Source organism: Scardinius erythrophthalmus, assembly GCF_964197995.2.
Source record: "Scardinius erythrophthalmus genome assembly, chromosome: 19".
In the NCBI taxonomy this organism is placed as follows: Eukaryota; Metazoa; Chordata; class Actinopteri; order Cypriniformes; family Leuciscidae; genus Scardinius; species Scardinius erythrophthalmus.
Genome location: NC_138239.1, coordinates 17,614,056 through 17,641,624, shown reverse-complemented (window position 1 = coordinate 17,641,624; position 27,569 = coordinate 17,614,056). Strand labels below are relative to the sequence as shown.

Below are 27,569 nucleotides of genomic sequence, written 5' to 3'. Positions count from 1 at the left end.
GAAGGAATCACTCACATTTTCTGTGCACTTGTAATCAGTGGCGTGGCGTGGGGAAAATTTCTGAGGAAGCCAATTAAGACATAACCTCTAAGCTGTGTGTTTTAAGGGATTGGGGCAGAAAATCATACGTTACCATTTATATGTTGCTATTTGGATGAACTATTAGAGCGCCCAGCATCATCTTACCGGGACTTATGCTTGTTACAATCCAACACTTTGAGCACGTAGATACCTAAAATATGTTGCGCATACAGCTCAACTAACGCGATTGTTATAAAGGTGTTTGAACAACAAAACACATCCTCTTGCACATATTTGACAATCGGAATATCAGATATATCCTGCTATAGCTAATAAATTTGTGAAATTTTGAATAAAAAAAGGAAATAAAAGCTGATCATTCAGCGCTATTGTGCCTGCGGTGTGACAAGCAATGAAAGACGCGTCTCCATGGGAACCATAAAGTGATACTACGATCAATAACGGTCGCCTTGAAAAACTTACGTGTGAAAAGGTTGTTTGTTAAGGCTTACATTTAAATGTGTCTTTGTTTTGTTTTGAGTGTATGGTCAATAAATAAAGGAATTAAAAAGATGGGCACAAAACCACAAATCTTCCGCTATTTCATTCATTCATTCATTGACGATGATAACGTGATGTGATTGGCCTGATGCCAACAAGTTCATGGCTTCCCTTGACACTGTCCTGACCAATCACAGGGGAGCAGTGTCATGACAATAGCGTCACCTGATTGGTTAATCATTCTTTTTTTTTTCTATCAAGGGATGCCAACTCAGCCTGGCCTCCTCACAGACACAGGGTGCAGTACCATGTTTTCAACGCTCATTCACCATGTCACTTTTATAGGGGCGCTGTTTTACACATCATAAAACACTCAGTAATGAATGAAGAGAGACGATAAGGAGATGACAGAAGGATTACGTAAACTGTGAAAACAAAAGTGTTTATTAAATGACGATTATATTCTGAAAAAGTGAGGAAGCCTGGCTTCCCTTGGCCTCCGCAAGAAAACGCCACTGCTTGTAATGACACATCAAGGATGTTAAGAGGCTAAAAGCAGGTTTAGTACTTGCCCTATTGAAGTCAACAGGGTGCAAATTTTAAAAAGAGGATAACTCGGTGTAGGCAACACCGTTTTTTGTCGTTGTTCTCTGTATTGACAGCACTCCAAATGTACAAAAAAATGAGCTCAATGTTAAAATTGACCGGAGTTCTCCTTTAACAGATAATTGACAGGTGGTTTTATAGTTTGGCTGAACTAGTGTTCATTTTGTCAGCTATTTTTTTTATTTAGTCTTAGCCCTGTGTGAAATGTTCTTTTTATTTACTAAATATCTGAGTCTGAACTAAAACTTAATCAATGATTGTTGTCTTTTGAGAAATGGATTTGTACTCATTTGCCTGGTTTATTTGACATAATCTAGTATACTGATTTAGTATAGGCTATTTATCATGTAAATGAACATACTCTCTACATTATAAACTGGTAAAACAAGAAACTTCTCAATAATTAAAAGTGAAATTCCTAATAGTAATACCAATAATTCCAAATTACAACAACGTTTTTCTATTAAAACAACAGCAAAAAAGATTTTGTATTGCCACACAGAGTGTAAGTGCATTTATTCAGCATCCACATTTGCAAACAATATAGTCTAGATCAACGTTTAGATTTATTACAGTTCATCACTGAGAGAAGATTTGATCGCAGGTTTAGTCGCAGCAAACAGCGCAAGCGGCTCGCGAAGGAACAAACTGACTGAATGACACTTTTGTTTTAAGCAGAATATCTCAATGGAGGTGGTTAAACTCCAGCTTACTTGTTTGATCAAGTAAAACACTGGGCAGAAAATGTATCTTGGCAAATCTTGGCATCTGGCCAAGTCCGTTGATTGTTGGAAGCATTTTTCTTGAGACTGATTTGTGTCTCGGATGCTTTTAGATGTCCAAGACTGATGCTGCTGGTGTAGATCTTTACAGTGCAACTGCTGTAGGACAGGACTCTTCAGAAACACTGCTGTTCTTGTCATCTGGTTGGCTAATTGTCTTGTGGCTTGTCAGACCATACTTTCATGAAATGGGAAAAAACTAAAATGAGACTACTTTTGACTGCTCTTTGCTCTTTAATTTACACTGAAGGAGACAATACTGGAATCTCTGCATGCGTTTTATATCCTCAAACACACAGACACAGGGCTCTGAAAGATAGATACATAATTCGAGACAGAGAGAGGCAGAGATTCTGGGACATGTGCTGTGCAAAACGTCAATTAGTAATGTTATCTTTTTATGATGTTGCCGTTTGCCTTCTGATTAGGCGTCAGTGAACACCACAAACTGTGAGTTTGGTGGTCGTGTCAGAGCTGTGTTTGGGTAGACTGTTTTCTTTTGCTGCAGAAGAACAAGCTAAAAGTTTCCTCTATCTTCTTATGTTCATCTATCTTCACTTCTCTCCTGCAGTTTCATTACACAGTTATTTCAATTACACAGTTGATACATTTTCAGAATGACATATTAGTTAGGGACACTATTCAAACATTTTGATTTTTCAAAATGAATGCTTTTATTCATCAAGGCCACATTAAATTGATCAACATTGATAGTAAAGACATTTATATAAAATTACAAAAGATTTCCATTTTAAATAAATGCTGTTCTTTTGAACTTTCTATTAATCGAAGAATCCTTAAAAAAAAAACGTTTTATAAATGTTTTCCACTTTGATAATAAAAAGAAATGTTTCTTGAGCAGCAAATTAGCATATTAGAATGATTTCTGAAGGATCATGTGATGCTGAAAATCAGTTTTGCATCACAGGAATAAATTCCATTTTAAAATATATTAAAATAGAAAACCGTTATATTAAATTGTTATAATGTTTTTTTTTTTTTTTTTTTATCAAATAAATGCAATCTTGGTGAGCATAAGAGACTTCTTTTAAAACATTTGTAAAAAAAAAAGAAAAAAAAAAAGACCAACCCCAAACTTTGAACAGTACCAGCAATGTAGCATACTATGGTTTGGAGCAGACTGATTTGTTTGTATTCTGTAGAGTTTATATTACACTAGTTTTCCATTCTGAACATGGCATCTGTGTGTGTCTCTAGAGAGAGGTTGTTTAGATCCACAAACATGGGCACCAGTCCAGACAGGGCTCTCTATCCATCTGTCTGCTCAGCAGACACATACACAAACATCGACACACAATAATAAAGTCACATCACCGGTCCAATGTAAGTGTCTCCAGCGCTGGCAAGCTCTTATTAATGTCTCTTAATCAGCATAAACACTCATGCAGTTCTCTGTGTGCGATGTGAAATGAATGGATGTTATGGTATTCCTGTGTATTTGGGTTAGAGTGGTGGGAGAGGAGGGTGGGAACACAAAGCATGAGATCTGAATTCCTTCTGTCCATACACACCTCTCTAATAACAGACTGATCAAAGACATGCCTGTCATCTGACACCAGCAATGAGACGAGAAGAAATCCACACACACCAGGTTCCCACAAAATCCCTCCAATTCCTCTTTCCAAAACCAAACAAAAACACTGGCCACAAACTCTCTTTCCTCACACACACACACACACACACACACACACACACACACACACACACACACACACACACACACACACACACACACACACACACACACACACACACACACACACACACCTCAACACTAACTTGAAGTTAGGTACTTAACCACATTTCAAACATTTTGGAATTTGAATGTCTTTTTTCAAACATATAAAAGATGTATCAGCATAAAAAAAAAAATATATATATACATATTTTTTTTTATAAAGTTGTGAATAGTTATAATTAACAATCAAGAAACCTGTTTTGGAACTTTTTTTAACTCTGCACACTGGTTTATTCTACCCTGCGCTCCTGCCTGCTGTGAGAAACTAGGAGGAAAACAGAAGAAAGAATGAGAGAGGGATAGAAAGAGAGGAGTATAAAGGCGGGAAAAGAAAAGAGAGCATTCCAAGAGAGGCCGACATCAAAGCTCCTTGAGCTGCTCTATTTGGCACCACATTTCTCTGTGTGTGTGTCTGAGAGAAAACAGTGGCAGCATTTCTAGCCATTTTCAGTCTTTATTCATATCAGAGTCTTGTGTTCTGGTTCACTCTGGGTTTAAACCTGCAGAGTTGTGTCTGTAGTTTGTTTCTGCATTACTTCTGTATTTGTGTAAATTGTTGTTTACCATTTTGTTTCTTCTCAAAAGTTCAGACTAGTGAGAACACAGTCTCATCCTGGACTATTCTGTGATGTTTCCTTTAAAGCGCATAATGGAAAAATGGATAAATGGAAAATCAGAGCTGTACAAATAATAATTCACCAAAAGTTCTGTCATCATTTACTTTGTCAACTGTTGCAGTATGGAAAAAGAGTTGAAAATTCCTCAGTCTCATTGTTTGTTCCATGGAAAAAACTGAGTTGTTAATGTCAGTATTGTCATTTTTATTGAACTATTTCTTGCTCATTTCCTCCTCCAGCCACTAGAGGGCAGTTTGTGATTGTCTGAAAATAGGTTCACAATAAGTTCACAAGTCCTGGATTCTTGAAATGGATTAAATATAGTAAAGGAGTAAGAGGAAAGATAAAAAATGTGAAGAAAATATATAGATTCTAAGATAAAACAGGATAAACACATTTGTCGAAGAAGAATGGTTCACTTCCTGTTGTTCAAACAGTTCCCTTGTCTGTAGTTCTGAAGCTTCAGGGGTCTGCCACTCTAAAACAAATACACAATTTAGCTTGTTTTTGTGTTTAGAGTAAGAGAATTTGCCAAATTCCAGACCAGTTCTTTCTGTATTTCTTTCTCTCTTTCTCTCTCTTTTATATCTGTCTTTCTCTCTCTCTCTCTTTCTGATGATCTGCTGCCTTTTGTGGCCACTTTAAATGTCCAAAACATTTAAAGTCATTTCCACCTCAGTTCTCCTTTGCCCTGGGGTCCTCACCACGGGCTTGGTCTGCGGCGGGAGCACATTACGTGGGCTACTGGTCCACACGCTGCCCCTGGTCCCGCGCTTCTCTGGAGACCACACAGAATAATTCAGCCACCCAGCCAGGCATGCTGAGCAAAGCTGGTGTGGAGAATGAAATAGAAAAGTTTGTGTGTGTCTCTTCAGGGATTAATCTCAACTGAATGTAACTGGCTCTCAACTTTTATTGCTGCTTTGCTTTGTGTAATTTTGTCAGATCAGAGAGTCAGACGCACATAGATTTCACTTCAAATGGAATATTAACCTGTGCAATCTTATGGAGGATTTCAGTCAATTATTATTATTATTATTATTTAAATATGTTCAAGATGGTCTGCAGTTTTAAGTCTGAGTTTGATTTTCATTTTGGTCAAATCTAGGGATGCACCGAGAATTATTTTTATGTTGTGGCTGATAACGGATATTAAAATTCTGTACTATATTGTCTATATAAATTAAGAAGGAAAAATGCTAAAAACTAAATCGGAGTGTTTCAAACTAAATTCAGGAATCACAATTATAATGTACAGTATAAAAATTGAATTTTTTTTAACAGATTAGATTTATTTTAAATGAGTAGGCCTATTCAATTATGGAAAAAGTAATGTAAAAATAGCAATGCTAAATTTTCTGTAAATGTTAAATGGTTTTATTAATATTTTCAGTCAAAAATTTGTTTTTTTGCCTGTTTTCTATTTCAGATAAAAGTGGAAAATGCTATTTTATTGCGTTTTTGGATAAACGTTTTTGATGCATCCCTAGCAAAGATACATTAGGTTATTGTGTCTTCAACTACAATAACAAGTTTGCTAATCATCTTATTATGATTTGAATAGTTTTCCTTGGATTAAGTGACAGTCAAAGCATGTCACTCAACACCAACGTTCATCTGGACCTTTAAAGACAATCTGCTGGTTTCTTGTTGGTTCAGAGTAAAACAAACTTTGTTTATGCAATATGAACAACCTACAGCGATACTGACAGCATTAGGTGCAGATGTTGATCTATCGTTTCACGGTACGTGTGTATATGTATACAGATTACTGTGTGTGTATGTGTGTGTAGCACTCTTAAAATGCCCTGAAAGTTTCTGTGGGCAGGTTATATTTTCATATTTTTATATTTTATACACTACCATTCAAATGTTTGGGGTCGTTAAGATGCAAGTCTCTTACTCTCACCAAGCTGCATTTATTTGATAAAAAAAATACGGTAAAAACAGCAATTCTGTGAACTATTATTATTATAAGTAACGTCGAAACCGTAACCAAGCCGTTCACACTGAACACATTTTATGCAGTTTTTTCCATTGTTTTCTATGTAAACATATGATAAATGGACATATTTCACCATTGCACTTGCACCTCGCACAAGAGAGCCGCACATTTAGAAAGCCATGTAAAGTTAAAAGAATTTCAACTTTTAAAAATGTCACAAGATTTTTTTCCCATTCCACTGCAGCTCATGTTTTTAATGCTAAAAGTACTGTGTGATCGTTGCTTCGGCTCTTTATATTAAACTATGCATAAATACATGGTGCTGTTTTGTTCATAATTAATGCAATTCACACCAATATACTTGATTTATTAACATTAGTTTAAACGTTACATGCTTACAGACAGTCATGTTATTTCATTGCTTTGAGTAAACAATTTAATGCGGTGCATTAATATTATTTTTTTGCTCCTCGCACACTCTTATGGCCTCAGGAGACGAGCCAAAATATTTTTTCCCATAACTGATATTATGCCTTTTAAATTCGAATATAATTGGAATATTTGTCATATTTAAGTTAAAAAAAAATCTGAATTTTGAAATTTTGACATCCCTAGTTTAGTGTGATAAACTAGTGCTAAAGAAACATTTTCTGCTTGTGCTGCTTAATACTTTTGTGGAAAACTTTTTTTTCTTTCTGGATTCTTTGAACAAAGTTGAAATGAACAACGTTTATTTGAAATATAAATCTTTTGAAACATCTTTAATGTCACTTTTGATCAATTTAATGTGTCCTTGCTGAATAAAAATATTACTCCAATCTTTTGAATGATTGTGTATATGATACTTCAAGTGCTATTAATTAATATATAAAAATATATAAACTATAAAAATAATGCGCAATAGTTTTATGACAAGTCAAGTCAAGTCAAGTATATTTGTATAGCGCTTTTCACAATACAGATTGTATCAAAGCAGCTTCACAGTATTAAATTAAAATAATACAGCAAGGTTTGTTTCTAGTGGAATTTATTGATTGATAAAATAAAATTAAATATCCCCAAAATATCCCCAACTGAGCAAGCCAAAGGCAACAGTGGCAAGTAACCGAAAAACTCCATCAAGTGACCTAATGGTGTCCTAAAACTCCATCAGGTGACCTAATGGTGTCCTATAACTCCATCAAGTGACCTAATGGTGTTCTAAAACTCCATCAGGTGACCTAATGGTGTCCTAAAACTCCATCAAGTGACCTAATGGTGTCCTAAAACTCCATCAGGTGACCTAATGGTGTCCTAAAACCATCAGGTGACCTAATGGTGTCCTAAAACTCCATCAGGTGACCTAATGGTGTCCTAAAACTCCATCAAGTGACCTAATGGTGTCCTAAAACTCCATCAGGTGACCTAATGGAGAAAAAAAAAAAAAACCTTGGGAGAACCCAGGCTCAGTCGGGGGCCAGTTCTCCTCTGGCATTTATGAACTAGAGGCCGGATTGTAGTTTGAACTGTAAGGTTACAAATATTATATGAATGCCTGGCCGAAAAGATGCGTCTTTAATCTAGTTTTAAACTGGGAGAGCGAGTCTGAGCAACGAACAGTATCAGGAAGGCTATTCCAGAGTTTTGGAGCTAAATGTGAAAATGCTCTCCCTCCTTTGGTGGATCTGGATATCCTAGGTATGACCAAAAGCCTAGAATTTATTGATCTTAAAGAGCGCGATGGATTATAGGGATAGAAGATCCGTTAAATAGACTGGAGCTAAGCCGTTTAGGGCTTTATAAGTCAGTAGCAATACCTTGTAAATAATACGGAACTTTATAGGTAACCAATTCAGTGATGATAAAATCGGTGTTATATGATCATATTTTCTTGATCTAGTAAGAACTCTAGCGGCTGCATTTTGGACTAACTGTAGCTTGTTTATTGAGGATGCAGGATAACCAGCTAATAAAGCATTACAGTAATCTAGTCTCGAGGTCATGAATGCATGAACTAGCTTTTCTGCAGAGGAAACTGATAGGATATTACGTAGCTTAGCAATATTTCTAAGGTGGAAAAAGGTTGTTTTTGTAACATATGAAATATGATTTTCAAAAGACAGGTTGCAATCCAGTATAACACCCAGGTCTTTTACTGTAGAGGATAAAGCAACAGGACATCCTACAATGTTAAAGTTGTATTGTAAGAGGTTTTGTGGGCGTTTTTTTTAACCGATAAGTATTACCTCTGTCTTGTCTGGATTTAATAAAAGAAAATTGCGCGTCATCCAATCTTTTATATCTTTAACACACTCTGTCAATTTGGATAATTCAGCGTTTTCATCCGGCCATGATGAAATATAGATTTGAGTGTCATCAGCATAACAATGGAAACTAATTCCATGTTTCCTTATAATATTTCCAAGTGGCATCATATATATTGAGAATAATAGAGGGCCCAACACAGATCCCTGCGGCACTCCATAGTTTACTGGAGTTATGATCGATTTTTCTCCATTCAAATAGACAAAATGGTAGCGGTCTGATAAGTATGATCTGAACCAGCTTAATGCTTGTCCTTGAACACCAGTATAATTTTGTAGTCGATCTAAGAGTATTGTGTGATCTATAGTATCGAACGCAGCACTAAGATCAAGTAAAACTAGTATTGAGATACAGCCTTGGTCAGAAGCTAAAAGTAAATCATTTGTGATTTTAACGAGCGCAGTTTCAGTGCTATGATGCGGTATGAATCCAGACTGAAACTTTTCATAGATGTCATTTTCTTGCAAGAAAGAGCCCAGTTGGGCGGATACAACTTTTTCTAGTATTTTAGACATAAATGGAAGATTTGAAATGGGTCTATAATTTGCTAGAGTAAAAGGTTTTTCAATTGACTTGCCGTCGGCAGGTGTGAAAAAGTTCATTTTGGAGTCTGTATGTGTGTTTGACAGACAGATTAACAGGATTCTTAACAGGGTTGGAGATCAGATGTAAGGCAAGGTCACAGTCGACTTTAAGCCCACCTCACACGTACACAAGCAAAGATATCCAAAACAGAAACACTCTTTGTTTTGCCCCTCTACTGTGAGATGGAAGCAGGAATAAACATACACACGTGTGTGTTAATCTGTTTCTCAGCTCTGAGGTCACACTGCTGCACACAGACTCTTTCAGGACAGTGTGTGTGTGTGTGTGAGATGTCTGCTGCATTTCTGTACTGCTTTGTTATTATTTGGGCTTAGAGCTGTAACATCAGATGAGCACACACACACACACACACACACTTCTTAAATGTTTGTCTTTGTATGTGTCACTGATCCTTCATTCTTTCTTTGTCTTCTGTTTTTCTTTCTCTCTTTTTTTAAGACTGTTGTCCATCCTTCCTCACCTGCCTGCCTTCACATTTCTTTTTATCTCTCTCCATTCTGTGCCTGTCTCTCCCTCTCTATCTCTTTCCCCGCATCTCTGCCGTATTTATTTTTCTGTTTCTTCTTAAGATGGTGCCTGCTGATGGAGACTTGTCTTTGTGGCTCTGAAAAATATTCCTTAAAGCCAAATATTTATCCAAAAGCTTGACCCAGGTGTTCCCCCTGTCTCTTCCTTCAGATTGCCATCTCCAACCGCACTTACAGTACCATCACCTACGTTACATATTACCTGTAGTTTGATATCAGTGAAATTATTATTATTATTATTAGATTCAGTGATCTGAACACTGTAAACATGTTATTAAGGTGGTTTAACAATCTAGATCTCTTTCTCTTAGAAACATCCATATTTTCTCAAATATAATCTGCTCTTGTTGGGATAAAGCACTCGAGTGTTTTGAACATCTGCGTTTGACTCCTAGCTCTTGAATGTTTCGGTCGATTCAATTGAAAATAGTTTTTAAAGCGTTAATGGGACATGTGCACACACACTGCTCTAATCCCTCTGTTTTTATTTGTCTTTAGCAAGCATTACTTCATCTGTCTGTTTTTGTTTTGCTTTGCTAGTTTTGGTTCGTGAAAAACGGACGACAAACACGATAAAGCGAATTAGAGCCGTGGAACAATCACGCTGTCGTTTGCCTTGAGAAACACTTACAGGAAATACAAACACACAGCGCTCATCCAATGTCTTGTATTGACTTCTGAAAATGAAAAAATGGGGTTAGTAAAAGAAAAACAGAAAGGGAGACAACCTGAAATCTTTCATATGAATATGGCTGTGTATGTTTGTAATGTATTCTGAAATAGAATAAAATAATGAAAATATGAGCAAACGTCACAAGGATTTGCACATATACTAATATATACACTACTGTTTTTTAAAAGAAATTAATACTTTTATTCAGAAAGAATGCAATAAGTTGATCATAAATGTACATACATTTTACATTGTTACTAAAAAGTTTTTTTGAACATTCTATTCATCAAAGAATCCTGAAAAAGAAATCATGGTTTCCACAAAAATATTAAACATCACAACTGCTTTCCACATTAATAATAAGAAATGTTTGAGCAGCAAATCAGCATATTAGAATGATTTCTGAAGGATCATGTGACACTGAAGACTGGAGTAATGATGCTCAAAATTCAGCTTTGCCATCACAGGAATAAATTACTTTTTTTTTTTAATACATTAAAATAATTTTTTTAAACTGCAATAATATTTCACAGTGTTACTGTTTTACTGTATTTTTGATCAAATAAGTGCAGTTTTGGTGAGCATACGAGATTTCTTTTAAAAATATTTACCCCAAAATTTTGAACAGTAGTGTATATGTAAAAAAAAAAAAAGGTGGGATGACATCCGTTTAATTAACTGTCTGTTTGAGCACAATTTGATTCAGACAGGTGAAGACACAAAGTATCTTCTGTCGCTTAAACTCTTTTTAAACCATAGACTCTGTGTGATGGATTATACCTATATGTCAGTCTTAAACGGCTTAAAACTCAAGAGCCAACACCGATACAACCCTCAAAGCCTGCGGGATGACACTGCTTTATGACAGAAGCTCTTACAGCATCCTCTGATCTACAGATGCCGTCAGACCCTGAGCGCTCGCAGACTGATCATTAAACACCTCTGAATATTGTATGTTGAACAAAACCTAAGTCTAGCTAACTCAGCCGGTCATGATTAACCCGCTGTAACACTTAACTGTCGCTGGCTTTAGTGTTGTTGTGTCAATTTTATGGCAGTTAAATGCCTTATCTGATCTAAAATAGATTTAGCCAGTGGCTAGTTATGGACTGAGGTCTACAAGTTCTGTACATTGAATTACTGATTACGACAGACAAACACTCAGCATTTTTCCACCCAGTACCGATAACTTCGATATCTCCTTTTATAGCTGTGATGGACTCACTGAGCATTCATTTAGGTTAGTGCTGTCGATATAATTACAGCCGTGTGTGTGTGTGTGTGTGGTCATTTGAGGTGGAAACTGATGAGGTAGCACCTTTAAAATGGGATGTTGGGTGTTAATCCAATAAATCTGTCTCTCTGGTGTGTGTGTTCTTACTTGTCTTTCTGGTACAGTGTGTGTGTGCTGGAATGCTGCAGTGTTGGAGGGGTCTAGTATTGTCTTTGGCCCATATTTGATAACTGAGAGGATGAAAGAAGGATGAATATAGCCAGAAGTGAAGAAAAAAAAGTATTATACTTAATTTTTGTTACACGCTTTATAATGATTATTATATTATTATTTTTCTTGTGCTTTATTTGAATGCCTTTTTACTCCAAATGCCTCGCAAATAAAAATGTAATGTTGTAATGCCAATAAAGCAGAAATAGGCAAGTTTTTTATTTATTTTTTCATTTTTTTAAACTTGTGCCGAGTGCCTGACCATCTGAAATTTTTGAGAGAGCTGGTTTAACACGTTCACTCTTTTTGAACCTCTTAAAATGAATTTTCTGATCTTTCACGGGCCTGTTGTGTGTGATGTCTGTGTTAAGAGTCGTTTTGGCAGCGGATGCTTGTCCTTCAACGGAGAGCCTGAAAGAGACTGTAGGTCACGGGTTTGGTGGGTTGTGGAGAGATATTTATTTTCTGCTGTCTATTGTTATTTTTTTGTGTGCTCATAGGCACCAGGCGGGGTCCCAGCGTGGGTACGCTGCGGAAACAACATCTCCAGTATTTGAACACAGCTTTTTGTTATTTGTCTCTCTGTCTGTCTCTCTCTGAAGGTATTAAGCTGGCATCTTCTCTTCCTCTCTTTTATAATAGGCTGTTATTGTTTTGGGCTCTTTTATTATTTTGGTGGCTGGTATTATTTTTGATTTCCATAAGTCTTGGTCTGTTGGCTTTGCTCGTCTTTTATGTTCAGCTGGAACAATGGCAATCCCCCAGCCACTAGCCCTACCCTCAATAGACAATTCCCACAAATAATGACACTTCCCCTAATCTGTGTGTGTGTGTGTGTGTGTGAGCGCCACTCAATGACAGTTTGGGGAAATCACATTTGAATCACAACAGATGAGTGATGACAGACAGAAATAGGCCCTGGGTGATGCCAACTGAAAATGTGTCATCCGTTCTCTCCCTCTTTTTCGCTCTTTGTCTGTTCTTTTATATATTTAGATTCAGCTCTGCATTCATGCAGAAACACGCAACTGGCACTTATTGATGGAAAAGCCTATTGTGGCCCATTTCTTTGACAAACACCCTCAATGTTGATACTTCTTTTTTATAGAGCTTCATTTTCTGATCCCCTCTGGGATCATCTCGGGTTGGGAGCCAAGAGCTGGTTCAATGAGCCAGTTCTTCAGAATGAATCAGTCAAAAAGTAAAAGTACTAATATAATCATAACATAGAATTGTGAAATCTCACTCTTCTTCTACTTTAGTATATTTGTGTGTGTGTTGGGAAGGAAACCCCACAGCCCTGACCCCCACCCCCCATATTAGCACCAGCTGTGGATCAATACTGGGACAGCTGGGACTGCCACCCGCCTAAACACACCACACACATAAACACCCTAAAGTGAATGAAGCTCCCGGTCGCACCCCTTTCTTCCTCAGGCTTCCTGGAAATGTCAGTCAAAGGAAGTTTGAGGTTCACTTTAGGTGTGATAGCCTGCAGGGGTCTGGTGGTGTTCTTCTCTAACAGGAACACACACACACACACACACACACACACACACACACACCGGGTGCAGATGGGAAATATTGAATAATATTTGCGTCAATTGAAGTATCATGTCTGCCATCCTTATGCCGTTGGATTATCATTGTGTTAACATAACACATTTAATCACAGGTCAATGGCAAACATGTCCATGATACACTGTGACCGAAAGCCTGTGGACAATCCAAACATGTCACGGCACCATGGACGTCATTCAGAGCAATGTTTCTAATTGCTTATTACTGCAGAATATCTTGTTTTACAGTTATTGGTGTTTTCACAAATCATCAAACATGTCAACTGTAGTTGGGCACATTTCTTTGGCAAAAATCTTAAAATGATCTTGGTAACAAACTAACATTTCCATTATTGCAAACCATTGAAGGCTGTATATTTGCTTTAGGCTTGCTATTTTGAATGTGTATTTAGAGTTTCAATGTAGACATTTAATTGCGCACACACACATTTAATTGCATATATACGCTAACATATTATTTATTAATAATTTATAGTAGCTTTTATTTTTATATTTTCAGTTTCTTTTTTTAGTTTTTAGTAGGTTTAGGTTTTAGATTTTTTTTTTTACTATTTTATTAGCTTTTGTTTATTTTTCATATTTGTATTTACTTTATTTATTTATTTTTCAGTTTCAGCAATTTTAGTACTTAAAAATTATTTCATTTACCAGCCAAGGCAACATTTCTAATGTTTAAGTTTAAGTTTTGTCTAATAGGCCTATTTATATTTTATTTTATTTCAGTTTTGTTTCAATTACTGAAAACGGCGTGTTTGTATATTTTCTTTAACTTCCTATTTATATAATCAGCACAATGCTATTAATGTGATCCGCACTATGCTTTCCGACTCTTTGGTAAGAACGTCTCTGTTTTGGGATTAAATGGTGACAGTGGTTTAAAGATATTATGCGGGATATAAACAAAACTTTAATATAAATGAACATATTTAGCATTTTATAATATTTAGTGAAAATCTACTAAAAACAGAAATGTATATTATCCATTGACAAGGCTGTTGACTTATGTTGATATGATCAAAAAATGACCAAATATTAATATATTAGTCTGTTACTAATGGAGTTTAAGAGTTTCAGCTCACTTATGTTTAATGCATTTTCATATTTATAATCTTATGTTTGACTGTATTCTCTCTGTAGAAGTGTGTGTGTGTGTGTGTGTGTGTGTGTGTGTGTGTGTGTGTGTGTGTGTGTGTGTGTGTGTGTGTGTGTGTGTGTGTGTGTGTGTGTGTGTGTGTGTGTGTGTGTGTGTGTGAATGACGGGTGATATGCCCTAAAGGGAGCAGCAGGGGGCAGCAGTGAGCCACCCTGGCACCTTCATGTCCCCTCTCCGCCAGGTATTTAGCAATTTTGTGGGTACAATAGCTGCGTATTGATAGTCATATCCCTGTGATAAATTAAAAGTGTCTTATTGTCTGTTTTCATTTTACACATTGTCATAACCCTGGACGGTAATCTGGGGTTCTGATTGACACCGGCAGCCAGGGAAAAGAACACCCTCATTGTTTGCGCTCGTCAAATCTGTTAAACCTAATTCTTCCCCGCGTATTTGCATATTCTTAAGTATTTTTTCGGAGAAGGACTAAATCCTTCTTAAGTGTTTGATGCATTTTGAAATTCATTCATAAAGGACCTACATGCACTATTAGCTCGGTATAATGCCAGTGCATAATCTCAGCGATAAGACACGCTTTGGAGCGCTGGATTCTTCAGGGATGACATGCTGTATTTCCGACCGATTCAACAGGGGCTCAAATGTCAACACAAATGTCAAGTGGCTTCGTCTGCGAGCGGTTTTGAATCTTAGACGCAGGTTTTTTCTCCCTTTTATCGTTTTCATTTACTGAAGGAGTCACAGAGGACCGTCTCCCGTCCCAGCTGGAGTGGGGGATTGTGGGTAATTTGTCTGGGTGCGAGATTGGCAGGCGGCCCTGTTGTTTTGATCGGGTCAGCGCTCGAGCACTTTACGTCTCTGTCTGTGTTTCAGCCGCCGGCACGTGGGGTGTTCTTCTTCGGCACCTCCGATGGCGTCGTTCGGTCAGATTAATCACCTTCAGCAAACTGGAAGAAGGAAGAAGGGTTAGTGTGCGCTGCCCTTGTGAGTCGGCTGATTTTTCTGTGTGTGTGTGTGTGGAGCTGTATCGAGGCATATCTGAGACGAATATAGTCACTCTTCAGCTCTCTGCGTCTCTGCTCTGATAAGGGCTCCTCTTTACCTTCAGGACCACTGATACATGCAAACACACACACACACGCGCGCCCGCGCCTGCGAGTGAGATTTCTATCTGGAGATCTATACGTAGTCGCTCCACATATGCACACAGTGAGGTGTATGAATACAGGCTCTCTGAGAGGCCTGCCGTGAGTGTTATACAGGGCCTTCATTTCACTCTCTGCTCATTTTGTTTTGGATTACTCTGCGCAACAGGCCTGATGAGATAAAAGTGAAGAGAGCATAAAAGACTGAACAATAGGCCTACAGTATATGGATCTCACCCATAGAGAAAGCTGAAAAGGAAAGATACTTGCTGAACAGAAGGCCACATAATGGCTTAAAGCAAGAGAGGAAACTTGAATTGAGACAGAGAGAAAGAAATAGAGACGGACAAGAAAGGCGCTTGACTAGTTTGAGTCATTTCATTTTAGTCAATTGATTCAGTAACCAGTTCATGACTAATTCTATGATTAGTTTGCAATGCCATTCAAATATGCTTGTGAAAGAACAGAATGTACTTTACACAATTTACAATGCACTGAATTATAAATATTATTATTATATAAAATAATTATGTTCACTTATTATAAAACAATTTGGAATTAACTGATTATCTTTAACTACGAACTTTGACTGTATTTTACTTCTTGCGTTATTATGTTAAATACGCTGGCTGTTTGGTTAAAATGTTCCTCTGATTTAAAATTAAGCCATATTAGACCAAATATATTTAGATGTATATCGAATATCAATAATATTTTTCTGTCAGTTAGCCATACACTATGGCCTGTGTGATGGTGTTGAAACATGTTTGAGAGTACCGGTACTTTCATCCAGGAGCAAATTGCTGATACTTAGTCAGCAAGCTGTGAAAATGCCCTAAGAACAAAGACTGAATGTGAAGATATTTTCATAGCTTTGTTTAATAAGAAAAGGTAGGTCAGGGAACGTCTCCAACTGTGTTTCCGGCCTACCTGGCAAATGGAAAGTGTGCAGGTGGGCTAGTGTTTTGTTTTGTTCCATTTTTATTAATGGTGTCGCCCTCAAGTCATTTCGGCACATGGCAGGTGTTGAACCCTTTTTTTCTCCATATCATTTTTAATAAGATATCAGAATTGATGTTTACCAGACTCCATTAATCATACAAGACAAAAAAAATTAAATAAAGCAAATGAATAAGAGAGCAGAATCAGAGCCATTTCGAGTTTCCTTTCTAGTCTCCTTAAAATATTCCCACCCTCGTACCTACAGGGGGCGCCATTGACCATTATGACAGGGCCAGTTCACTCAATTGGTGTCAGAGGTGAAAAATGAATACTGAGTTTGGTTATTTAAATTATTTTGGCAAATGAATGACTTTTAGTTCTGATATGACCTATTATTGGTTCGAAAAAATAATTTTAAGTTTGACATATTATATGCCTGTAAATGGCTGCAAAATGACACTATCTCACCGTTGAGAATTCAGTGTCATTCTATTTGCTGGAAGCTTTAGCATTCTGTTTAGTTAATACTTCAATGAGACGTTCTCCTTAAACTTGTATGCACATGTTCCAGGCGTGCTGGTTTCCCTTGTCTTGGTGTGTGTGTGTGTGTGTATGTGTATGTGTGGGCTTTGTACGTGTTAAAACAGGTGATGATTTTACCCGTGAGTGTGAAGATTAGCAACTTTCATTCATTCTTTTTGATTGTTTTTTATATATATTTTCAAAGCACCATAGGGCTATTTTGTCATATGCATTTCATAGCATTTAAAACGGTTAGAAACATATTGATGATCATATTCATTTGTCCGTTTTTTTTCCCGATGTAGTACTGTAGCAATTGTTTTTCTATTTAAACAGTGTTTTAACTCACATTCTCTCTTTTTTGCGTGTTATTTTAGGAATCTCCGTCGGGTCGTCGGAAAGCGCTGGCCACCAGCTGCATTAACATGAAGCAGTACGCCAGTGCCATGCCCACGCAGACCGACGTCAAGCTCAAGTTCAAGCCGCTGTCCAAGAAAGTGGTTTCAGCAACGCTGCAATTCTCCCTGTCCTGCATCTTCCTGCGAGAGGGCAAAGCCACGTAAGAGCAGCTCACTACACCTCCAAAACCAGCTGACTACACCCACCCTGAAGGAATCTGCCTCTTCAAATTACGCTCTCATTCCTTTTCTCTCTGTGCATTTCTGCCTTTTCCTTTTTGCTTCAGTGACATAGGAAGTGACAATACCTCACATTCCCAACATTCCTTTTCCTGGATCTCTCCCCCTCTCATCCCCCTCTCCAGCCCTTCTTCTCTGCTTTTTCCTCAATGATTTCATCCCGTCTTCATATGCACCCCGTGAGGTTGTTCTCTCTCTCGGGAAATGTTCTGGTCAGGGTGGGACTTAGAAGCCTTAGAGGCCAGGGGGCGCATTACAGAAAGATCCTAACTTTAGAATCCTATCTTATCTGTTTGGTAACCATGCGATGGCAATTTCAGTTAGGACCTCATTTAGGACAAAAGCTATTACAAAATGACGTTTCTTAAGTGCATAATCTTATCTGAACTACAGATAGGAAAATGGTATTACAGAAGCATCCTAACTCCACAAAAAAATCTTAAAGTCTTAACTTTTGGATAACCCCACTGGTGTCCTAACTTCAAAATTATTTGAAAACCAACTAAAAATCACATAATAATAGCCCTGTCTGAGAATGGCGTCACATTTTTTAATGATACAAGATGAAGAACAGCGATGTTTGATGGTGGAATGACTTTGTGAACACCCAAATGAAGTGCTGCACTTTGACAACAAAACTCTGACAAATAATTACAGACTCCTATGAAATAAAAGGACTAGTCTTTGCCTTTTCTACCAAGTTTCTACCAAAACTTTACTTAATGAAAAGCACCACTTATTTAGTTTTTCCATTTTAATCTCAGTTATTTCTATTATCTGAGTTTTTCCGTTTTACTTCACAGCAGCTGTTTGCGCATAGTTGGTTGCTGGTAACAGACCTGAGAGTTGATTACCGAACTCGATGGAGGGGTTTAAGATTTCCTAACTACAGATGAGATGAGATTTTTGTAAGATAGGATAAGAATCCTAAATCAACATAAGATTTGCTTTTGTAATACAAACACCTAATTCAACTTGTCAGATTTTAACTTAAGACTTAAGATTGGAAGTTTCTGTAATACGGCCCCAGAGGTTTATCCAGGATACAGAAAGTATTTATTTAAGGAAAGAACTCAACTAACAGTTGGAATAATCCTTGCATAAAGCCACAAAGATTTCAAAGTAAAATAAGAAAATCATGATCTTTAAGTTTTTATGACATACTTTCCTGCTAGATATTAAACAAAATTAATAGATCAAAGGTATATGTCTGAATACCCTGAGATTTTGAAGTGTGCATTCGATGGACTAAAGGTACAGTCATATTTATCATTGTTCAGCGAATTTACATAGGGAATTTAACACGAGGGCAAATGATTTGCCCATGCAGATTTCACTACTGGTTCAAGTTGGTCATGTGGATTCGTCACAGAAAGCTGCTTGGTTTGAAAGTGACTTCTGTGTGAACTCTGCTTCATACATTGTTACATATTTACAACAGACAGTGAACCATTTTTACCTGCTAAGTTTTGAAATATTTCACTTATGTGACTAGAACTTAACTCTTTCCCCGCCATTGAAGGAATTTTCTGTCATTTATTTTTTTTGTTATCAACTTTTTATTTTGTTTTAATACAAAATGTACACTTTACTTCATTATCTGACAAATAGTATAAACATCATCTTTAAACTACATATAATTGCCAAAGCCTTGAAAAAAAAAGAAAAGAAAAAGAAATGCATAAAATATAATTACAGTAGTGTTGTTGTTAAGATCCATTTAGATTTTGTTTTAAACCTGAGGCAAAACAGGTGGTTTCAAAAGAGCAACAATAACTTTATACCAAGCATCTAAAGAGGTGCTCCGTGCTTTATGAATGACAGCCAATGATCTTTCTATTAGAACAGTATCTCTAAAATAATTAAACCTTTCTTCTATTGAAGGGGGTCCAGGAGAAAACCAAGAATGCATTTTTTTTTTTTTTTTTTGCGGCAGCTAAACCTGCAAATATAATTTTCTTAGAAGCCAAATTAGTGTTAATACTGAATGTTGAATCATAATTTAAAAAAAATAAGGTAATCAGTTTAGGAATTGGAAACTCTAAATATCCTCGAGAAATACTGCCACTTGGGACCAAAAATTAGAGACATTTGGGCAGTCCCAGAATATATGCAGGTAAGTGGTAACCATATTCATATTACATTTTGTACAAACAGGGGTATCTGTGAGCTTCTTTTTAAAATGTCTGTATGGGGAAAGATGAAATTTGTGAACAATTTGTGCATCTTTTGAAAGCATATTGAATCTCCAGATCAAAACACAGGTAAAGAAGAAGCAGAAAGAAGTGATAGAAGCGTTGCTTATGCACATGTAAAATAATGCAGTCATCAAACATTATGATGATGATGATGATCATCGTTCTGAATCCGATCCGGACCTAGTAGACGACAACTGAGTTTTTTGTTCAAAACGTTGCTTTTTTATGAAACTTACCCACATTCAAGTGTTAATTTAAAAAAGAATGCATGAAGCTGAAATAAAATAGTTTAATGTTTAAAAGCAATAAAAGGCCTATTTATATATTTATAATTGATATATTGCATGTACAGATATTCATTCAACAAAATATTCTTGGGGCCTGAAAGTTTTGTGAAAATGATCAGAAATGCTGGCTTGCAACTTTTTTTAAAAACACTGGTGGGGAAAGGTCATAATTGTTTTTTTTTTTTTGTTTTTTTTTTTTACTTGACTGCATCTAGGCCTGTCACGATAACAAATTTTGCTGGACGATAAATAGTCCAAGAAATTATCGCGATAAACGATAATATTGTCGTTCTGAGACCATTTTCATTTCATATAATTATAATGGCATAATAATGCAGGTACACCTTTTCAACGATCTATAAACTTTTATTTCTAAAGAATATTAAACATTGAAAACGGAAAACATTTTAAATATCCCAAAAAATGAACAAAACAACCAAAAACAATGAAAGCAATGGACTCTTAGTGTCTGTTAACAAAATAAATGTCTGTTAATAAATAAAATGAAACAAAATTGCACTTCAAAAAATATTAAACATTAGGCTTTAGACATTATTAAATAGTGATACATTCCATAACAGGCAAAACTGACAGTTAGGACCTTTGTAAACAAATAAAAAAAAGCCTCAACAAGCCATATCGCACAATTTTGCACTGTTACTCCTGTTACTTTGTCCTCCTGTTACTTTGTCAAGTGATTGTGTACTGTCGGGAAGACGGAGACGCACTTTATTGCGTGCATGCTACGCACTGAAAATACTTGGTTAGGATTAGGGGTGAGGAGTGCGTGCGTATTACACGCCATAAAGAGCGTATCATATGCACGCAAAAACTATTTTTGGCGTATAAATGGCACGAGAAATAACATTCGTGGTATAGATACGCATTTTCATGTGATCGGGCTCGCTGTCGCAACTCACAACTAGCGTCTTCTCTCTCTCCCGGCAGTAGCCGCAAACACTCCCGCCGGCGCTTTCCCATACAAAGACCATGTGACTGACAAGCGCCGCGGCGCCGCCTTCTCACACAAAGACCATGCAACTGACAACAAGAGGGTTCACTCCTCCTATACGCTAAAGAACCGAGCGAGAGTGGTCATCCAGTCTCTTTGGTAGAGAGAGAGAGACGAGGAAAACAAACAAGCATGCAAATGGAATTATCGCGGCCGGAAAAATTATCGAGCTCATTTTTTTTTATCGTGCGATTAATCGACTTATCGACTATCGCGACAGGCCTAACTGCATCCCAAGATATATAACTTCTAATTTGTCTTTAAAGTACAATTCATGTCAAATTTATATTACTATGAATTAATTATTTAAATTATTTTTATTTGAATCCTTTGCAAATTTTGTACCCTGGGTACTGTTGCTCAGAAAATGTCAGAAGATGAGAAATCAAATCCTGTTGGAGAACTTTGGTCCAGACTTGAGCTGTTGCTGTTTGACATGCGTGTCACAGCAAACAGAAGTCAGATGGAATATTTCCAGCCACTGGCCTTGAGAGCAAATATCTTTCCTTCACTCGTCTCGCAATATCCCCATTTCCCTCTTTTTTTTATTTTTGCTTCTGATCTCTGCCTGCCTCTAAATAAAGAAGGCAAGAATGAGTGTATGTGATTTCACCCTTGCGCTATATGAGATATGTGTGTGTTTGTGTGGCTTTTGTGGCGTGTGTGTGACAGAGGTTATGTGGCGGAAGTGTAACCGCTTTTAACCCATGGGAATCATGTCAACAGCACACAAATAAACCCCATTACATAAGTTCAAATAAGCTCCATGCCTGCCAAAGAAAGACTGGACCGCATTCATAAAGAAATGTGAGATAGACAGAGAGGAGAAAACGGGGACATTGGAAGGGAGAGAGGGAGTTAATCCTGGAGCGTTATCTCGTCGTGCTTGTGAATGCCCTGGCTGGAATGCATGTCCGTATTGCACTGCCTCTTATGAGCAGGACCATGAAGGGCATTCCCTTTACACAATCATCTCTCGCTCACGCTCTCTGTCAACCTGGCTTTCTTCTCTCCTTCCATCCATCTCCTTCAGTGTATCAAAATGCTTTTTACACAAAAGCACAGTGATAGTCTGGAGAATGTGTTATCAAAAAACTAAATGAACAATTCTCAATTTAACTGTATTTAAATCCAATTCAAATTCATTTTACAGCAAAATAAATGCTAAAAATGCAAAACAAGTCCTCCGATTCTGTCCGGGCCTGCTGACGAACAGTCCGAATGAGTAGCGTGTGAAGTTCCTCGTTTATATTGTACTTTTGTCTCTTTCTCTTTCTGTGTGTAGTGATGAAGATATGCAGAGTCTGGCCAGTCTGATGAGCATGAAGCAGGCCGATATTGGCAATCTGGATGATTTTGAGGAAGAGAATGAGGAAGATGAAGAGAACAGAGTGAACCAGGAGGAGAAGGCTGCCAAGATCACAGGTGATCACCGATATTTCTGTACAAACACATCACCACAGAGCTTTTCTGTTTCTAGTTGGTTTTTCTTTCTGTTCTGTTCCTTTGTTTACTCTGTTCCAGGTCTAATTGTTTGCACAGTAGTTCACTGCAGTACAAATGCATTGAAATGTTAGTTTTTCAGGAGTTTTTTTGTATTCTGTTTTATTCTGTTATGTTTGTTGATCAGCTCTGTTTTATTGAAAATCTGTTTTATTTATTATTTAACTTTTAATTGATTATATTCTATTATTTTTATTTTATTTATCATATTGTATTTATATTTTATTTTGTTTAATATTTTTCTGTTTAATTATTAGTTCTATTATATTTTCTATTATGTTATATCAGTTGTAGTCTTATTTGTTCTATTGTGTTCTCTTTGTTTTGCTTATTCTATTCTGTTGTTTTTGTTCCTTTTTTATCTATTCTATTCTATTCATATTTTTTTCTAGAATTTCCTAGATGTGGTTACTTAGGGCTTAGGTTACTTATAGTTCATTTGAGTAAAGTGTATATTTATTTCTAGATTGCAAAAATAGATTTGTGTGGATTTTAAGTCCCTTGTAAATTTCAGCGTGCTGCATTTGCCTGTGCATATGGAGACTTATTGCCCTTGTTTACATTTGCTCTTTTGGTCAGTTTGTTTATTAGCTGCTTTTATACACATTTCACTGCTTGTTTATGATGTGTATGATAAGGTCCATCCAACAAATGTCCCATGTGTGTATGTTTGTGTTTGTATGTGCATATGTATGTGCGTGTGTATGTCTGTGTGTGTGAGACACTGATATTATCCAGCCCCCCATCACACCCCCCATATTGTGGAGTCTTAACATTAAGCCCATGTGCTTTTATCCCTTTATAAGTGTATGTATGGAGCTCCTATGGAAATGCTTGAGTTGTTTATTCATTGCATGGGTTTAGGAATCTTTTTGTTGCCATAGCGGTGCTGTCCGATCCGTTTTTAACAGTTTGTTAGAGCGAAGACACAGTTCAGTGAGACTCACACACACACGAGTCCGTATGTATTGCATACCTCTGATTGCATTATACAGATTTGAGTGTGTATTTGAGTGTATGTTGTACTGTTTTCAGAGATTGTGAGGCAGCTGAATGCTCTCAGCTCTATAGATGGAGATCCAGATGACTGCCTAAAGCAAGCAAATAAGCCTGCCTCCTCTTCTGAAGGTCTTTCAGCTTTCACCTTCCTTCATTCTTTTATTTATACTCTATCTCGGTCTTTCTTCTTCTCTCCTCTTTTTTTCCATCCCTTTGCCTGTACTGTGTGCATCTGTGAAGTTCATTGATATTTTTTCCCCCACATGCTATATTTTTCTCCTTATTTAGCGTTCTTCATTTGTGATCTTGTGCCTTGGTTCCACTTTCTGCAGTTTGTAGTGAACCCAGCTACCCACCTTTGTTTCTGTGACCATGGAGTTGATGATTCTGGAACAGGTCTTTAAAGACACCACTGGTCATGTGGTTGAGCGCTCTGATGGCCTAATATGGGTCAGGGTGGCATGGTGGTGGAGCGAACAGAGACGTCACACCTTTCTTATCACCTCAGAGAGCACTTCACTCTCACACCCTGTACACACACTGTTTTTTTGGCCAGCTGGCTCATGTTGGGAGTAATAGTTCTGAATGAAACCCTACATCGGCTCTTTGGATCTGAAGGATCTTGGTGTGGTTCACTTCAAAGTGCAGATTTCAACCATTTATTCATTGGTTATTTTTTGTCACAGTTTTGCTTTTTTTTTTAAAAAAAGGTTTCACCTGATAATTCATCTGTTCTTCTCATGGATTGATTTGGACTGATGAATGATGTTCTCTTTTCTCTTTTCCTTTCTGTTCTGTTATCATTGTGGACGGATATTTACTGTTTAGAGCTGATCAGTAAGTTGAACTTCCTGGATCAGGAGGACCAAGACCAGAGCAACATGAGCTCTAACCCCTTCGATGAACCTAATGACCTGGTTGACCTTAACCCTTTTGGTGACCCGGATGAGGATGGTAAGGAGTGACCCTTGACCCTTTTTGTGACCCCTTTGCCCCTTTATCAACAGGGCAGGTTGTACTCATTAACAATCTGAGATGTGTGTTGATGTATTAAGTGAAGAGGGAATGATTACTGCAGCTGGTTTTTGGAAAATCGTTATTAAGATAATATTTAATTATACAAATGCATTTGATACTAGGGATGTGGATAAAATGCATTTGTATACTAAGGATACAAAACTACATATTTTCAAATGCAACTAGTCAGTGGGTCTAGGGACTAGTTAGTCTTAAACCTGGCATGAAATAAATTCACCCTATTTTGTACATATATTGTTTCGTGAACAGTTAATCCATGTATGCATTTAATTTTTTAAAGGGGGGGGGTACATAAAGGGGGGGGGGGGTACAAGAATGTTTTCAAAATTTGATGATTGTAAAAAAATTAATAATTTTTTTTCACATATTTTACATTATTCACAGCTCCTCTCTCCCCAGTCTGGTTGAATGCGTTGTTTTCGATGAAGCCCCTCCTTCCGAAATATGAAATGTGCTGTGATTGGATAGCTGGCCTAGTGTGTTGTGATTGTCAGCTCTTAGCGTGTGTTCTGGAAATGTCACGCCCCTTCATAACCTCAAGCTCTACTCAGATGTAAATATTAACGATGCCGTCAATTTCAACCCATTTTGAGCCCGATTCAGACCCTGACAATGTTAACAAACAAGAGGATTGTTCTAAACAGATTTTTCAAGCACGGATTTCACAGGAGTGGTAGTTTTTTTTTTTTTTTTTTTCTTATACGATACAATGTTATCGACCATTTAATCATATTTGGCGGAAAACTTGTAATACTAACATTAATCGATCACAAAATCATGGATAATTTTCCTAAAGGGCAGTGAACCAACTTAAAAAAGCAAGAGCTTACAAAAGCTAAAGTAAACACTGCATCAATACTGTAATGTTAGTTAGCAGGCTAGCGGAGGAAAAGCTTTGCCCTTCATTTACAGCATAGCCATCATAGCGACTACATAAAGCTTATAATTGGAACTGTTAATAGAAAACACAACAACAAATAATAAGAAATACTTACAACAGATTGTCCTGACAAAATGGGAATGGCTGCGTCTTTCAAGAGAAGCTTTTTTGCGTATAGCCTGCATTGTACTCTCTTTTGGAAGCCGTTCTCAGTAAAATGTGCAGCGCACAGACAAACGTTGGGCGCTATCTTGCACCCAAGCGCAATTGACTTTGTACACTGACGCATGTTTCATTCCTATTTTGCACCCGCTTTTCCCTCCACAGAAGCACGTCGCTAAACTAGGGAATGAACTTGCGCTCCCTGGGCGGTTCAGCGCAAAAAAGGAGGCGTGTTCCGGCGCAAACAATCCCTGGTGCTATTTTACTGTTCCATAAAACAATTGCGCCACTGGCCAGAAAAAAACCTAGTCTAAAGTCAGTGGTGCGTTGCGCATGTTATTCATACGCTATTTTAAGGGCGCATGCTTGACCATAATGTATAGCGTGCACAACGCGCATACACTTTGATTCTCTAATCTACGCAGAAGCAGCAGTTTTCATTTTTGCAAATCATATTATTACAAACGATAGATAGATAGATAGATAGATAGATAGATAGATAGATAGATAGATAGATAGATAGATAGATAGATAGATAGATAGATAGATAGATAGATAGATAGATAGATAATTTATTCTAAAAGCATAAATCTAGCTTACACATTTACCCACATTATTATATACCTGTTTAACCGAAGCTAATTTGGGTGTGTTTCTCCATCCCCAATGTCACTTATCTCTCTTTTACGGCCGTGACGAGAGCGTTGCTCTCCTCGGCTGTGAACCGCTCCTGGCGCGCGCCTGGCAATTCCGCCGTTATAATAGCAATACGCCAAGGAAAAAGCGCGTCTGCTCTTAAAGGGAATGTGAGATGACGCTCTGATTGGTTTATTTCACGTTACGCCCAAACCACACCTATGAATAATGAAGCTACTTCAGACCAACCCATTTTAGATTTGCGCCGGGCGCAAGAGTAATTTATCCCGCCGGGAAAATAGCAACAGCGCCGAGACCCACCCACAAAGTTACTTGCGCTTTGCGCTTTGACACTTGCGTTTCAGATCGTTAAAATAGGGCCCCTTGAGGTTATAATGTTCAGGACAGCGTAAAAAATATATTTTAACCTCTCTAAGTTCGTCAGCTTTAGGACACACTTTTTCCGGCGTGTAAAAAAACAGCGACAACAACTTTTCCACTTCTCTAAAGCAGCCCAACATGGCCTCACCCCCTTTGTTGCTTGTTCCCGGGGGCAGGGTTTATGTAAATTTTAGGGTTTGTGATGTCACCAACCCGCTGTAGTCCTTAAAAAGCGATTTCTGTAAAAGAAAATATCTCCCTTTGCATTGAACTTTGAGCGTCATAACTTTAAAGATGTTGTTTATGCCTGAACAGCAACATTACACACTAACTAAAGTTAGAAAAGTGAAATCATAATCAAGGACCCCTTTAATGTGTTTCTTTTCCTTTTAGCTTGTAATCTATCTGTTTGTGCATGTATAATATCTGCAAATTGATAAAGCTCTTAGTCTCCCACAAAGGGAACAGAGAACACTGCTCCAGACCCGCCTAAAATACCTCGATCGATGTCCAGTTATTACTTCCTCAAACGTCTATGTCTCAATGTGAAATATTAGCATAATGCCTGACTAAAGGCATACACAAAGAAAGAAGGCGAGTCTTCAGTGAATTGTAGTGTTGTCGCGGAGACGCTGTTTTTGGATACGAAAGCAAAACCCCTTTGCTTTCCCTTCAGAAAATGGTTGAAATAAGGAATCAGTGGTTAAGATTTATTTATAACGCTGTTCCTGAGCAGTACACCCCAAAAGT

At 37.4% G+C, this 27,569-nt stretch overlaps 1 protein-coding gene across 2 annotated transcripts in view; it reads left to right on the top strand.

Annotated features, from left to right (window-relative positions):
- ehbp1 (EH domain binding protein 1) overlaps positions 1 to 27,569 on the top strand; it is a 139,227-nt gene that overhangs the window by 21,340 nt on the left and 90,318 nt on the right. For both annotated transcript variants that reach the window (XM_081393848.1, XM_081393847.1), the window contains exons 6-8: positions 17,463 to 17,644; positions 22,506 to 22,645; positions 24,551 to 24,676. In XM_081393848.1, the coding sequence (XP_081249974.1) occupies positions 17,463 to 17,644; positions 22,506 to 22,645; positions 24,551 to 24,676 (448 nt within the window). The remainder of the gene's footprint in view (positions 1 to 17,462; positions 17,645 to 22,505; positions 22,646 to 24,550; positions 24,677 to 27,569) is intronic.